Below are 14,794 nucleotides of genomic sequence, written 5' to 3' on the forward strand. Positions count from 1 at the left end.
TAATGAGATATACAGACAAGTTCTTACTTTTCATGAGAACTTTCATGAGAACTTGCATAGCTACTGTAAATCAAAGTTCAAAACTATGCACTGAAAGCGAACTGAAATATGGGGTGGACCCAAATGTTCAAACATGACGAGCTAGACTGTGCAAATCGATTTATCAACCTGGATTTAGGGGGTGACTAATTTGAATGACCTGAACCGACTTAAATTACATATTCTTAAATTTCAAACCATTAATATCGTATTTAGTAACGCAACAGGACGTTCGGGCTAAGAAATACATTATGAGTCATAAATACATCTAAAATGTCAGATCCCCCAAACAAACGTTTAATGCCAGAACGTGTCGCAGACTAAACAAATGAACGGAAGCATTACTTTTTTTTCTGAACTTTCCCCCTACGTAATTTTTTTTTCCCGCGACAGTCTGTGTCTGCTGGAGTTACAGCGGCGGGCAACGGCGGCGTGGTTGCAGAGAGAGAGAGAGAGAGAGAGAGAGAGAGAGAGAGAGAGAGAGAGAGAGAGAGAGAGAGAGAGGCTACACCAGACCAGACCGTGTCTCTCTCAGTAGCCTTTAGACAGTGGCGCATTTGAGACGCGAAGCTCCGTGACAGGGCACCCGATCGAGAGAGGCCCCCCTTCTTTTTTTTTTTCCATCGCCACAATTCCCGTGGGAGGGGTTGGAGGGCAAATTCCCCAAAAAAATGGCTACGGGGGGTAAGTAAGCTTGCAGAGCCATGCATATCACTCGTGTAATACAGAAATAATGGTATGAAGTACAGTAAATTGCATCGTTTTCTGTGCACGTAGCAACAGAACACCCTTAATTCTGATTGGTCGGCAGGCATGCATCTTGCAAGCACAGGCAGTTGCCATGTCGCGTTTATGTCCGGTGATTTTTTCAGGTTTTTCCCCGACAATGAAAACTGCGGAGAAAACTAGTCAAAACACTCGCTAGACATGTGTTAGGTGCGTGTTTTCGTTTGCCCAACCGAGTGTGGTGATGTAAGTGTTTCTGTCGGAAATTATATATAATTATAATGTTCCCCGTTGGCGCACTGCTTGAGAGGCCCGGCAACTCACTTTCAGACACAAGGACGTTTTGAAATTAGTATTATGTCTGTAAAGGTATGAAATGATAAAATATATAGAGTGACGGATTGATAACCGGTCCCAGCAGTGGAGCGATAATTGGAGAATTATAATATATAGAAACAGTAAAATAAAAAAGAAAACGTTTACGAAAATCTACACCTGCACACGACAAAAGCGATTAAAATCGCTCGCCTGGCAAGGCCGCACGTGTCCGAATATTGTCGTACTGCCCTTATGGGTTTAGCCTACACATGGCATAAACGAAATCCCCGATATTCGCTTGAAACAATCGAGAAATTTATGCATTTCCTGAAATCCAAAATCACTGAAACTTGACAAGCATGAAGTCTAGGCATCCACAAGGCAGGCAAACGTCAAATAACAGTTATGTAGTCACGACAAGCACTTGTAATACAGGGTAAAAGATCGTTCCATTTTTGCTTGGCACCGATCGCTTGCTTGCATCATAGCAGAGGTGTGAGGTCGCCTGGGGGATCTATATGAACTACAGCCAGAGATACATGATATCAGCACAACGATAAAGGCGCTTAATGAGGTGCTATCTTTTAACGTCAATCATTTTCCGCCAATAGCAGATATTGGCGAAAATTTTTATCTTTCTTTAAATTTGTAGGTCAGCTAGTATTAGTAGTAGTAATAATAATTTTCATGTCTTTAAACTTGTAGGTCAGCTAGTAATAGTAGTAGGCTAGTATTAGTAGTAGTAATAATAAATTTCATGTCTTTTAAACTTGTAGGTCAGCTAGTAATAGTAGTAGGCTAGTATTAGTAGTAGTAATAATAAATTTCATGTCTTTAAACTTGTGGGTCAGCTAGTATTAGTAGTAGTAACAATAATTTTCATGTCTTTAAACTTGTATGTCAGCTAGTATTAGTAGTAGGCTAGTATTAGTATTAGTAATAATAATTTTCATGTCTTTAAACTTGTAGGTCAGCTAGTATTAGTAGTAATAATTTTCATGTCTTTAAACTTGTGGGTCAGCTAGTATTAGTAGTAGGCTAGTATTAGTATTAGTAATAATAATTTTCATGTCTTTAAACTTGTGGGTCAGCTAGTATTAGTAGTAGGCTAGTATTAGTATTAGTAATAATAATTTTCATGTCTTTAAACTTGTAGGTCAGCTAGTATTAGTAGTAAAAATAATTTTCATGTCTTTAAACTTGTAGGTCAGCTAGTATTAGTAGTAGGCTAGTATTAGTAGTAGTAATAATAATTTTCATGTCTTTAAACTTGTAGGTCAGCTAGTATTAGTAGTAAAAATAATTTTCATGTCTTTAAACTTGTAGGTCAGCTAGTATTAGTAGTAGGCTAGTATTATTAGTAGTAATAATAATTTTTTCATCTTTCTTTAAACTTGTATGTCAGCTATAATTAGTAATAGTAATAATAATTTTCATGTCTTTAAACTTGTAGGTCAGCTAGTATTAGTAGTAAAAATAATTTTCATGTCTTTAAACTTGTAGGTCAGCTAGTATTAGTAGTAGTAATAATAATTTGCATGTCTTTAAATTTGTAGGTCAGCTAGTATTAGTAGTAGTAATAGTAATAAAGGGAAAAATTAATTTTCATCTTTCTTTAAACTTGTAGCTTAGTTAGTATTAGTAGTAATAATAATAATAAAGGGAAAAAAATAATTTTCATCTTTAAATTTGTAGGTCAGTTAGTATTAGTAGTAGTAATAATAATAACGGGAAAAATTAATTTTCATCTTTCTTTAAATTTGTAGCTCAGCTTGTATTAGTGGTAATAATAATAATAATAATAATAATAATAATAATAATAATAATAATAATAATAACAGGAAAAAAATAATTATCATCTTACTTTAAATTTGTAAGTCAGCTAGTATTAGTGGTAATAATAATATAATAATAATAATAATAATAATAATAATAACGGGAAAAAATAATTTTCATCTTACTTTAAATTTGTAGGTCAGCTAGTATTATACTAAATTTTTTATAATGAGGAGTTCACTGACTCGCAGCGGTGCCCCTTTACCTCGAAAACGTTTCCTGCTCTGACTGGTTAAAAATATCTTGTCAAACCATTCAGCGATCAGGAAACTTTTCCGAGCTAAAAGGGCACCCCTACGAGTCAGTGCAATTCTGCCTTGCTAAAAAGAATCGCCTATAGTAGTAGTATAATAACGGAAGAAATGGAAGAGCTACGAAGATATTTATGCATACACATACATTATGAGATGTTTTAACTATACATATGAATATTTCAATATTTACCTATGTCATAAATTACATAATGCCTTTGTTAGCAATAACGACTATTGTCATAACATGACTGACTAGTAATACTGGTCATTTATGTCTGAGTATATAAAAGTGAAAATCATTAACGCAAATATTAATTATTAATCATTGGACGATTCTAACGTTAACAGTTGCTTTCTTTTTGAATTCGTGTCTTTTAAATACGAGAAAGCATGTATGTATGAATACACACACATACACACACACACACACATATATATATATATATATAGAGAGAGAGAGAGAGAGAGAGAGAGAGAGAGAGAGAGAGAGAGAGAGAGAGAGAGAGAGAGAGAGAAAATGAGCCCCGTGTTTATGAGTCAGCACTCAAGATTACATTCATGGTGTGTATATATATATATATATATATATATATATATATATATATATATATATATATATATATATATATGTATATATATATATATATATATATATATATATATATATATATGTGTGTGTGTGTGTATATACATATATTTATAAATATATATATATATATATATAGATATATATATTTATAAATATATGTATACACACACACACACACACACACACACATATATATATATATATATATATATATATATATATATATATATATATATATTCACACATATACAGTATATTATAGATACATGCTTGCGTTTATGTGTATGTACTTGTGTATTTAAGCAAGGACGCACCTATGTGTGTGTCAAGATTCTAGGGTACGTTCGTTATATAAACACACACATATATGTGTGTATATTATATATATATATATATATATATATACAGTATATATATATACAGTATATATATATATATATATATATATATATATATATATATATATATATATATATATATATATATACGCAACTCCGATAAAACCACTAAACAAAAGCCGAGATATGCGAAACTTCTGACTAGAGCATTTAAGAGCAAAACAACAGTTGACCGACATAAGAGCAGATCAGATGAATCCTCTTTTGGTGGAATATTATTGTCTCCATTGCTGCTATGCGCGCGCACACACACACACACACACACATATATATATATATATATATATATATATATATATATATATATATATATATATATATATATATATATACATATACTGTATATATGTGTTCGTGTCTGTGTGTGTAGATATACATATATATATATATATATATATATATGTGTGTGTGTGTGTATGTGTACACAGATATTTAGAGAAAAAGATTCATACTTAGTAACTTTATACATATATATACACATATACAATATATATAGTATATATACATACATACATATACAGTATATATATACATTATATATACAAACATTATATATATATATATATATATATATATATATATATATATATCAAAAAAATTTCGGAGAGGATGGCACCAGAAAGGTAGGGCATTTTCGTTTGGTGTCACGAGTCACTAAAGCCCCCCCCCCCCCCCCCCACCCCACCCCGCCTCTTATGAATCCCAACAAATCATTTCGCTCGTAAACACGCCACGGACCTATTGCGCGTGAGCCATGCGCTACACCAATCAGACACACCCCCCACTGTGGCTGACCACAGCTTCCAAAGGTGGGTCAGTTCCTTGTAGCATTATAAAGATAATATCCCGCTATTATCTTATAATCATTTAATTGATTTGGTAGAACTTCAGAATTTAAAACTTCATGCAAATCATTTTCATTTAACATAAAATTATCCACTTCATGTATTCATTATCATTTCTGTTTGAGGCTCGAGGTGAGGGTGGCAGGTTCATCCTTGCCAAGATTCTTGGGAATGATGTGTCCTACTATGCAAGTGGCATTTTCAGATTTATTTCAGAAGCAGGTCTTCTGAAAACTATTTAACTTTTATGACATTCAACTTTTATGATTTTAATTGAATACTCTTTTATTTTTTATTTTATTTTATTTTTTATTTTTGTATACATAAATTAAATGTTACCGGCGGCAATGACCTTAGATTTTAGGATGCCTGAAAAATTTAAATCAATCAATCAATCTTCATTTGTCCTTTATATGTTTTCTTTTGTTTATTATTTCTCTTAGTTTATTCCTAATTCCACTTATTTTTTCTGTATTTAGTAGCATTTTCTTATTGGGGTCCTTGGGTTTGCAGTATTCTGCCATTGCTAATAATGTTAAAACTAGACGTGGAATGACAATAACAACATCAACTACCATAAACCAATTCTATCTATTGATACATGAATGATTTTCCTGTACAGAAACGTCTACTTTAGTAGTCATAGCCACCTTGTACACCTATCTATCTATCTATATATATATATATATATATATATATATATATATATATATATATATACCATATCATATCATCATCATGTCTTTCAACGCCTATTGACGCAAAGGGCCTCGGTTACATTTCCCCAGTCGTCTCTATCTTAAGCTTTTAAATCAATACCTCTCCATTCATATCTCCCACTTCATGCTTCATAGTCCTCAGCTATGTAGGCCTGGGTCTTCCAACTCTTCTAGTGCTTATATATATATATACATATATATATATATATATATATATATATATATATATATATATATATATTTTTAAAAGCCTACCAACTCCAATGCTCATGTCCTCAAGTTCAGGTCCCATACGGGAATTACACGTGCTTCAACAAACGTATCTCTCTCTCTCTCTCTCTCTCTCTCTCTCTCTCTCCTCTCTCTCTCTCTCTCTCTCTCTCTCTCTCTCTCTCTCTCTCTCTCTCTGTATATATATATATATATATATATATATATATATATATATATATATATATATATATATATATACATATATACATATATATACATATATATATATATATATATATGCTGTATATATATATATATATATATATATATATATATATATATATATATATATATATATATATATATATATATATATATATATATATATACAGAGAGAGAGAGAGAGAGAGAGAGAGAGAGAGAGAGAGAGAGAGAGAGAGGAGAGAGAGAGAGAGAGAGAGAGAGAGAGAGAGAGAGAGAGAGAATATGCAAAACTAAAAAATTCTTACGGAATAATAACCCAATATGATACACTTTGAATGAAAAGAAAAATACAAATAGTTAATATTGTTATCCGAGTTCAAAGAACCAAAACTGATAATTCAATAAACTTGATATTAACAAGTGTCTTAAGTAAATCAATACAAAATCAAACTAAAGAAAATGAAACAACCTTTTTTTGAGTTATAATAAAGAAGAATATAAACCGTTCTGATTCTCAAGACTCATTATAACGCGACAGGTTATATTCATAAATGTATAAATATAGATTTCTTTCCGGTCACGCTAAGCTCTCCCTGTCCCTCTGGTAGGTGAGAGGGAGTTGTCATAACCTGCTGATATAGGGGGTGCGTGTGTTTGCATATTTAAATATTTAGCTGTCATTCTTGACGGGTCGCGTACACTACTATTATAATTGCGTAATTTAGTCTTCTATGTATAAACAAGAGCATGTGTCAAGCTATATATATATATATATATATATATATATATATATATATATATATATATATATATATATATAGAGAGAGAGAGAGAGAGAGAGAGAGAGAGAGAGAGAGAGAGAGAGAGAGAGAGAGAGAGAGAGAGAGAGAGAGAGAGAGAATATATATACTTACATACATACATACATATATATATATATATATATATATATATATATATATATATATATATATATATTATACTGTGTATATATATATATATATATATATATATATATATATATTCATTCATTCATTTCCGGTCACGCCTAGCTCTCCCCTTCCCTCGGGTAGGAGGGAAGAGGGAGTAGTCATACCCTGCTGAGAGAGGGGTGCATGTGTGTGTGCATATCTAAAATATTCAGCCGCATTTTAACGGGTCGCGTACACTAGTGGTATAATTGTGTAATTCAGTGAGTTTTGTCAAAGAAAATGGTTGCATCACCATCTCCGTGTTCCCCCATAAACACAATTTTCCGGAGTCTTCTTAGAGTAATTGCGTATCTCAACAGTCGGCAGAAACCTGTAGCACACAACTGTTTATCAAGGACGCCACGTAATCTTAGGTGTGAATTTCCTATTGTTTATTGTTAATTCTTAATTCTTAATTGTTAATTATTGGTTATTATTATTATTATTTGTAGAGAGTAGAGGTCCCCCCCCCCTTTTTTTTTTAATTTGCTGATGTCGGCTACCCCTCAAAATTGGGGGAAGTGCCTTGGTATATGTATGTATGTACTACTAATAATATTATCATTATTATTATTATTATTATTATTATTATTATTATTATTATTATTACGTACTACTATTGTTGTTGTTGTGGTTGTGGTTGCTGTTGTTGTTGTTATTACTATCATAAGGGCTCCAACAGGAAAAATAGCCTAGCGAGGAAAAGAAATAAGGAAACTGCAAGAAAAGTAATTAACAATTAAAATAAATTATTTTAAGAACAGTAACAGCATTAAAATAAATATTTCATATATACTGTTAACTATAAATACTTAAAAAAAATAAGAGGAAAAGAAATAAGATAGAATAGGGTGCCCGAGTGTACCCTCAAGCAAGAGAACTCCTACCCAAAATCAATGCGTGAAACTGTGTAAAAAAATATTTTACGCACAAGAATGTTAGTCGCATAATCACTTAACTTTTAGCTCTATCCCCCTTACACAACTTAGTCAGATGAAATTGAAGAAAAGGAAAGGGTAGCTATATATCTACGGTAATCCTTCATCAAAAATTCACATTACTGTATTTTTATATCATTTCGAATGTGGCTTTCCATTTACTTAGTTTCTATGAAAAACATTCAACAGAATTGAAAGCAAATATGAAAATGAAATGGTTGAACAAAAAACAGAGCTAAGGATAGGGAATATATGAAAAAAGTAAAAAATATGAAAATGTGGCTTTTAATCTATTTAAGTTTCTCTGACAAACACTCTAAAGAAGTGAACGCAGATATAATAATGAAATGGTTGAACAAAAGAACGAGCTAAGGTTAGGAAATTGAGAAAAAGTTGAAAATATGAAAAAAAAAGTTAAAAATATTAATGTACATATATATATATATATATATATATATATATATATATATATATATATATATATATATATATATATACTGAAAAATGTCAGAAACAGTCGCCTTGAGGTTAGATCAGAGTCTCAAGCCCTAAAGGAACTGCATGGACAAAGAAACAAAGGACTTCTTGTTTTAGATTATAGCTTAGAGTCAACGCTAACTGTCCTGCAGCACTCTTCCATCTTACATCTGCCTGACAAAAGTTTGAAATCCTCTCCTCCTATCTGGATATTCCTTCCTAATAAGGGGTCTTCGAAAATTCGTATCCTACTCCAAGTCCTACGTATATCTAACCTTCTTTCTTTCCTTACCTGCTTCCTTCCCTGTGGTGGGGTTAGCAGGATCCTGAACAATCATTCTCTTCAACCACAACTGCAATTAGCAGCAGAACCATCAATGCAAATTTGCCTCTGTGGCATTAAGGGACACCTGAAAACTGAAAAGCTAGAAGGGGTGATTTTGTTTACGAATAAATTTTGGCTGAATAAAATAGGAAATAAACCCTCTTCAATGTTCAACAAGTGTGTATCTCTCTCTCTCTCTCTCTCTCCTCTCTCTCTCTCTCCCTCTCTCTCCTCTCTCTCTCTCTCTCTCTCTCTCTCAAATCTGACCTCCCGTGAACTATACCTCAACACAAGATACTTTTTCAAGTTGAAATCCTACAAGGATGATCAAAACATTCATCCCTTTAGTAATGTATATGAAAGCAGTCTCTGCAATTCCAAGAATCTTTTTAATGCCGTTTCGCATAAACGAAGAAAATCTACGAATGCATCACAAACTTACAAAATATGGAATCTAAAATGATAAGCATTATTAACTTCATAGAAACTGCATGTGTAAATCTGAGACGAGAAAAGTGTGTCAAAAAAAAATGGATTTTTTTTTTTTTAAACAGCCCCATATTGCTATTTTGAATAATTTTTCTGATAAAAAATGACCCATTGAATGGCTCCAATGTTAAAAATCTGAAAAACCTAGGAAAATTATGACACCTCTGATTAATTGGGTCATGAAAATTGGGCCACAAGGCCAGACACAGGGACCGGGAAGGCCATACATTGCAGAGATACAACTCTGGGAGACAATTGCAATGAGACAATAAACTAAAACCTTACAAAATGCTATTTTGAAGAATTTTGCTTATAAAGAGTGACCCATTGAATGACTCAAATGTTCAAAATCTCTGAAACCCCAGGAAAACTATGACACGTCTGATCAATTGTCATAAAAATAGGGACACAAGACCAATCACAGGGACCGGGGAAGCTATACATTGCATAGATGCAACTGAGGGAGGACAATTTAAATTAGACAACGGACTAAAAACTTAAGAAATTGGACAGCAAAATAAAAGAATACCACATCGGCCACCAGGGTTATGGTGGCCGATGTGGTAACGTCCCTGACTGGTGAACGCCAAAGTGGGGTTCGAGTCCCGCTCAAACTCGTTAGTTTCTTTGATCGCTTCAATCTCACCATCCTTAAGAGCTAAGGATGGGCGGTTTGGGGGAGCCTATAGTTATATCTTCTGATACATCATCAGCCATTGCCTAGCCCTCCTTGGTCCTAGCTTGGGTGGAGAGGGGGCTTGGGTGCTGATCATATGTATATATGGTCAGTCTCTAGGCCATTATCCTGCTTGATAGGGCAATGTCACTGTCCCTTGCCCCTGCCATTCATGAGCGGCCTTTAAACTTTTAAACCCAGAGCGTTGCTACCTAACGTCAAATTAGTCCTTAAAGCAAAACGCACTTCATGGAATGCTTAAGGTCAGGTCTTTCATGCCCAAGGTCAGTCGCTTCATCCTGTTGGTAGCCAGTGATGACTTGGCCTTGAAAAAAAAAAATCGTTCGGGTTCAAGAAAAGCTCAGGAAACAAAGTCATTGAAAATACGCAAAACTTTACAAGAATAGCTTTTAGAATAGCATTTGTTGTTGTTGTTGTTGTTGTTGTTGTTGTTGTTGTTGTTGTATGCATGTATGTATGTATGTATGTATGTATGTATACAAACAACAACAACAACAACAACAACAACAAATGTAGCCGTTTCTAATAAACTGCAGGACAAATGCCTCAGATATGTCTATTCACGTTTGGAGTTTGGTGAATTGTCATCACCACGCTGGCCAGTGCAGGTGGTGATGGTGGGAGATTTTCAACTGCTCGCTGACAGCAAACCAACTTATAATGGGTGGCCATGAGTAATGCATACATACATACATACATACATATATATATATATATATATATAATATATATACATACATATATATATATATATATATATATATATATATATATATATATATATATTCGCCTTTGATATTCAACTACTTATGAAAGTGACAAATCAGTTAGCAAAATGCATACATGAAAAAGTTAAAATAAGTACTTTATAGAAATAACATAATTTAATATTGCAGTCCAATAGGCATTTACCTAGAGATTACAATCGTTCATTTGACCTCAGACACACACACACACACACAAAAAAAAAAGAAAAAAAAAATTGATCATTGAAAGCATCAGATTTAGGATGTTATTTTTACGTTTAATTAATTAAAACTCGGAAGAATAGAACACATTTAAAATGAAACTAGAGGGGGACTCAGTAGAGCACAAACTCCGCCGCGGCATCTTATTTCTCGACCTTTCGCTCAACCTTGACCTTTGACCTAACATGAATTAACTGGCGTGGATTTTTATATATTCATATATAAACCAAGTTTGAAGTCGCTGTGACAACGATGTCCAAACTTATGGCTTATTACATGAATTGGACATTTTGTATGACCATATGTGTGTGTGTGTGTGTGTGTGTGTGTGTGTGTGTGTGTGTGTGTGTGTGTTATTTTGTGCTAGCATTCTCTAGTCGAAAGATCAGTTGAATATAAACCTATTTTATTGTACTCCGTTGGGCAGCATAATGCTACTGATTTTTTTCCACGGCACATAACTAATATATTTGCATACATTTTGTCAAGACCTTGGTTATTGTTGATTCCTAAGTAAGATGATTCAATGTTCAAAGTATTAATACAGCATATGTCTTGAAATATACTGTGAGAATTATACTGATACTCTTACATTTAGAATCGAGTCAGTAACCTGATTTCAGACCTAAGTGATTGAGGAGACATGCTATCATCATACATTAAATGATTATTGTTTACATTTTTTTTTTCTTTTTTTTTTGGTTAAATAACTTTTCGTGGATATTTTACAGTTTAAGTTCCAACGCAACTGGTGGTTATGCTCGACCAATAGTTTGAATGATCTCCTTATAATTACCCTCCCGCCACCGAAGTTGGAATGAGGTTATGTTTTACTCCCTGTTTGTGTGTGTTTCTTTATGAACAGCTTCCTGACCCACAATTTTAATTGTAGAGTAATAAAACTTGCAGGGATTAATTATTTTAAAAAGCTGAAAATTATTAAATTTTGAGAGGTTAAGGTCAAGGTCAGGGTTGAGCAAAAAGGTTAAAAACAAGCTGCCGCGGCGGAGGTCTGTGCTCTACTGAACCTCCCTCTAGTTGCAAAGCTGTGATCAAACAAATTTATTAAGCAACTATGCTTCAGATCCGCAACAGCAGTGCAGAGTGAATACATCTTACCCTGATACAATGTAGATGAAGATTGATGATGCATAAAACCTAACACTCTTCAAGATCCCCGTGTTCCATATAAGAGTATGACAGTCTTACAAGACAGAACCATAACTCTTCTTAACAGAATTTATAGCAAGTTATCGCCGGACCAAGGTTCGAGTCCCGCTTAAGCTCGATCGTTTCTAGTAGTGTCTGCAACCTCACCATCCCTGTGAGCTAAGGATGGGGAGGGGCGGTTTAGGAAGCCTATAGGTCTACCAGCTGAGTCATCAACACCCATTTTCCTGACCCTCCCTGGTCCTAGCTTGGGTGGAGAAAGGGCTTGGGTGCTGATCATATGTATATAGGGTCACTAATACACTGTCCTGCTAGCTAGGACATTGTCACTGTCCCTTTCCTCTGCTATTCACGAGCGTCCTTTAAAACCTTTAAAGGGGTCCACAATCGCTCAAATTATAGCAAAATGCAAAATCAATAATTAAATACAACACAAAAACATAAGCAATAAATGACAAAGTCCATGTAAAAATTTATGAGAAACATTCTATACATAAATAGAAAAGCACTTCGAAAGTGTAGACCTCTGCCACGGATGCTTATTTCTAGAAAACAGCATGCCTTAAGGTAAATACCGTCGACCTTTGGCTTAACCCTGACCTTTGACCTAGGACTTTAAAAACGGAATCACCCCATTTCTCAACATAATTAATTTCTGAAAGTTTCACTATTCAAGGAGTAAAATTGTGGCCAGGGAGTTGTTCACAAACAAACAAACAGCCATACATGGGCGAAAACAAAACCTCCTCCCAACTTCGTAGGCGGAGATAACAAAATAATATATCAAATAAGTCACAACACTACTTGCCATGTATGTACAATCCCATCTTCAAAGCCTCTATCTAAACACCTTTACCCAAAGCTAGAATAGAAATCCCTCACTTAAACCTGAGCATTGGGTGGAGTTCAAATACACTGGACTGCTGTTGTTCATAATTTATGTTACAGCAAAGTTCTTGCATCATGGCCTTCTACAGTCTTCAAGTTTGAGTTCTTTTACTTGAAGAGACACTTGAAAAATTGCTTCCTTTTCTTTTAGAAATTATTCATATATTTTCAAGTACTGATTGATAATCTGTTCAAGTTTGGTTCTTGACTTTACCCTGGGCGTTTAATATTCAAGACTTATCTATTCCCCATTTGGCAATTCTATTTTTAGGCACCTTTCTCGTCAGGTTGATGGCCTCTTCAACTTGTCCCACAGAGATTCGTCTATGTTTTAAATAGTAGTAGTAGTAGTAGTAGTAGTAGTAGTAGTAGTAGTAGTAGTAGTAGTGAGTAGTAGTAGTAGTAGTAGTGGTGGTGGTGGTGGTAAGTCAGAAATCTGGCTTTTTTAATACCATCCCATTTATCATAAAAAAAAAAATGGCACTTTTACGAAATTACTATACACTGCCCCTTTCTCAAACCGTATAGCAAATATTAATTCACAAGGAAAGAACGGCAAATAATTGGTAATTTTCAAATGTTTCTTAAAACTGTCAGTTTATTTTAGGGAACCAATAAGGTAACTCAAATTATAAGAAAAGCTTGTCCGCAGGTTCAAAGAGCAAAGGATTTACTTGATCCTGAATCTTTTATATTTTTTAAGAGTGAAGAAATAACGGGACTTCTACCTTGAAAATTGAGTCATGCAATGTCTTATAATGCAGGGCGATGACTTCCCATATAGGAACCCTCAAAACCTATTTAAAAGGGCGATCGTTTAAAAAGCTTTAAAAGGCCGCTCATGAATGGCAGAGGCAAGGAAGAGTACATTGCCCCTAGCAAGCAGGACAATAACCTATAGACTGACCATATATTATATGATCAGCATCCTAGCCCCCTCTCCACCAAAAGCTAGGACCAACGGAGGGCCAGACAATGGTTGCTGATGATTCAGCAAATAGAACTATAGGCTCCCCTAAATCCCCCAACCTCAGCTCACAAGGTTAGTAAGGTTGCAAACACTAAAAGAACTAACGAGTCAGAGCTGGACTCGAACCCCCAACTGGCAAATACCAGGCAGAGACGTTACCAATCAGGCCACAAAAAGGGATATGGGGGTACGATTAAGGGTAATGTTAATAATAACGAGCTAATTTATTTTGGAAACTAAAGTCTTTGACAATCCGGTTTTCCACAACGAGGTTATCATTTTCAAACGCTCTATCCTGAACCGTTTTATTCACATACATAGAAGATATTTATTTTAAAGTTGTTACTCTTCTTAAAATATTTTATTTTCCTTCTTCCTTTCCTCACTGAGCTATTTTCCCTGTTGGAGCCCCTGGGCTTATAGCATTCCTGCTTTTTCCAACTACGGTTGTAGCTTAGCAAGTAATAATAATAATAATAATAATAATAATAATAATAATAATTGGAGATATTTAGGCATTTTTAAACCCTGGGATGTATGTGACTAAAAAGGTTAGGATAGAGGGCTTGAACATGTTAATTATCCCAGGCTTTGAAAATCATATAGTATGCCCAATGTATGTAACTAAAAAGGGTCAGGATAGGGAGTTTGAAAATGATAAAGTATCCCCTATGTACGTAACTAAAAAGGGCCAGGATAGGGAGTTTGAAAATGATAAAGTATCCCCTATGTACGTAACTAAGAAAGGGTCAGGATAGGG

The 14,794-nt window shown here is 34.0% G+C and overlaps 1 protein-coding gene across 1 annotated transcript in view; it reads left to right on the plus strand.

Annotated features, from left to right (window-relative positions):
• Positions 1–588: 588 nt before the first annotated feature.
• LOC137654436 (PAX-interacting protein 1-like) overlaps positions 589–14,794 on the plus strand; it is a 128,159-nt gene continuing 113,953 nt past the window's right edge. Inside the window, exon 1 of the mRNA XM_068388056.1 lies at positions 589–723. Coding sequence (XP_068244157.1) covers positions 711–723 — 13 coding nt within the window. The 5' untranslated portion in view covers positions 589–710. The remainder of the gene's footprint in view (positions 724–14,794) is intronic.

This window comes from Palaemon carinicauda, chromosome 15 (genome assembly GCF_036898095.1).
Source record: "Palaemon carinicauda isolate YSFRI2023 chromosome 15, ASM3689809v2, whole genome shotgun sequence".
Lineage (NCBI taxonomy): Eukaryota > Metazoa > Arthropoda > Malacostraca > Decapoda > Palaemonidae > Palaemon > Palaemon carinicauda.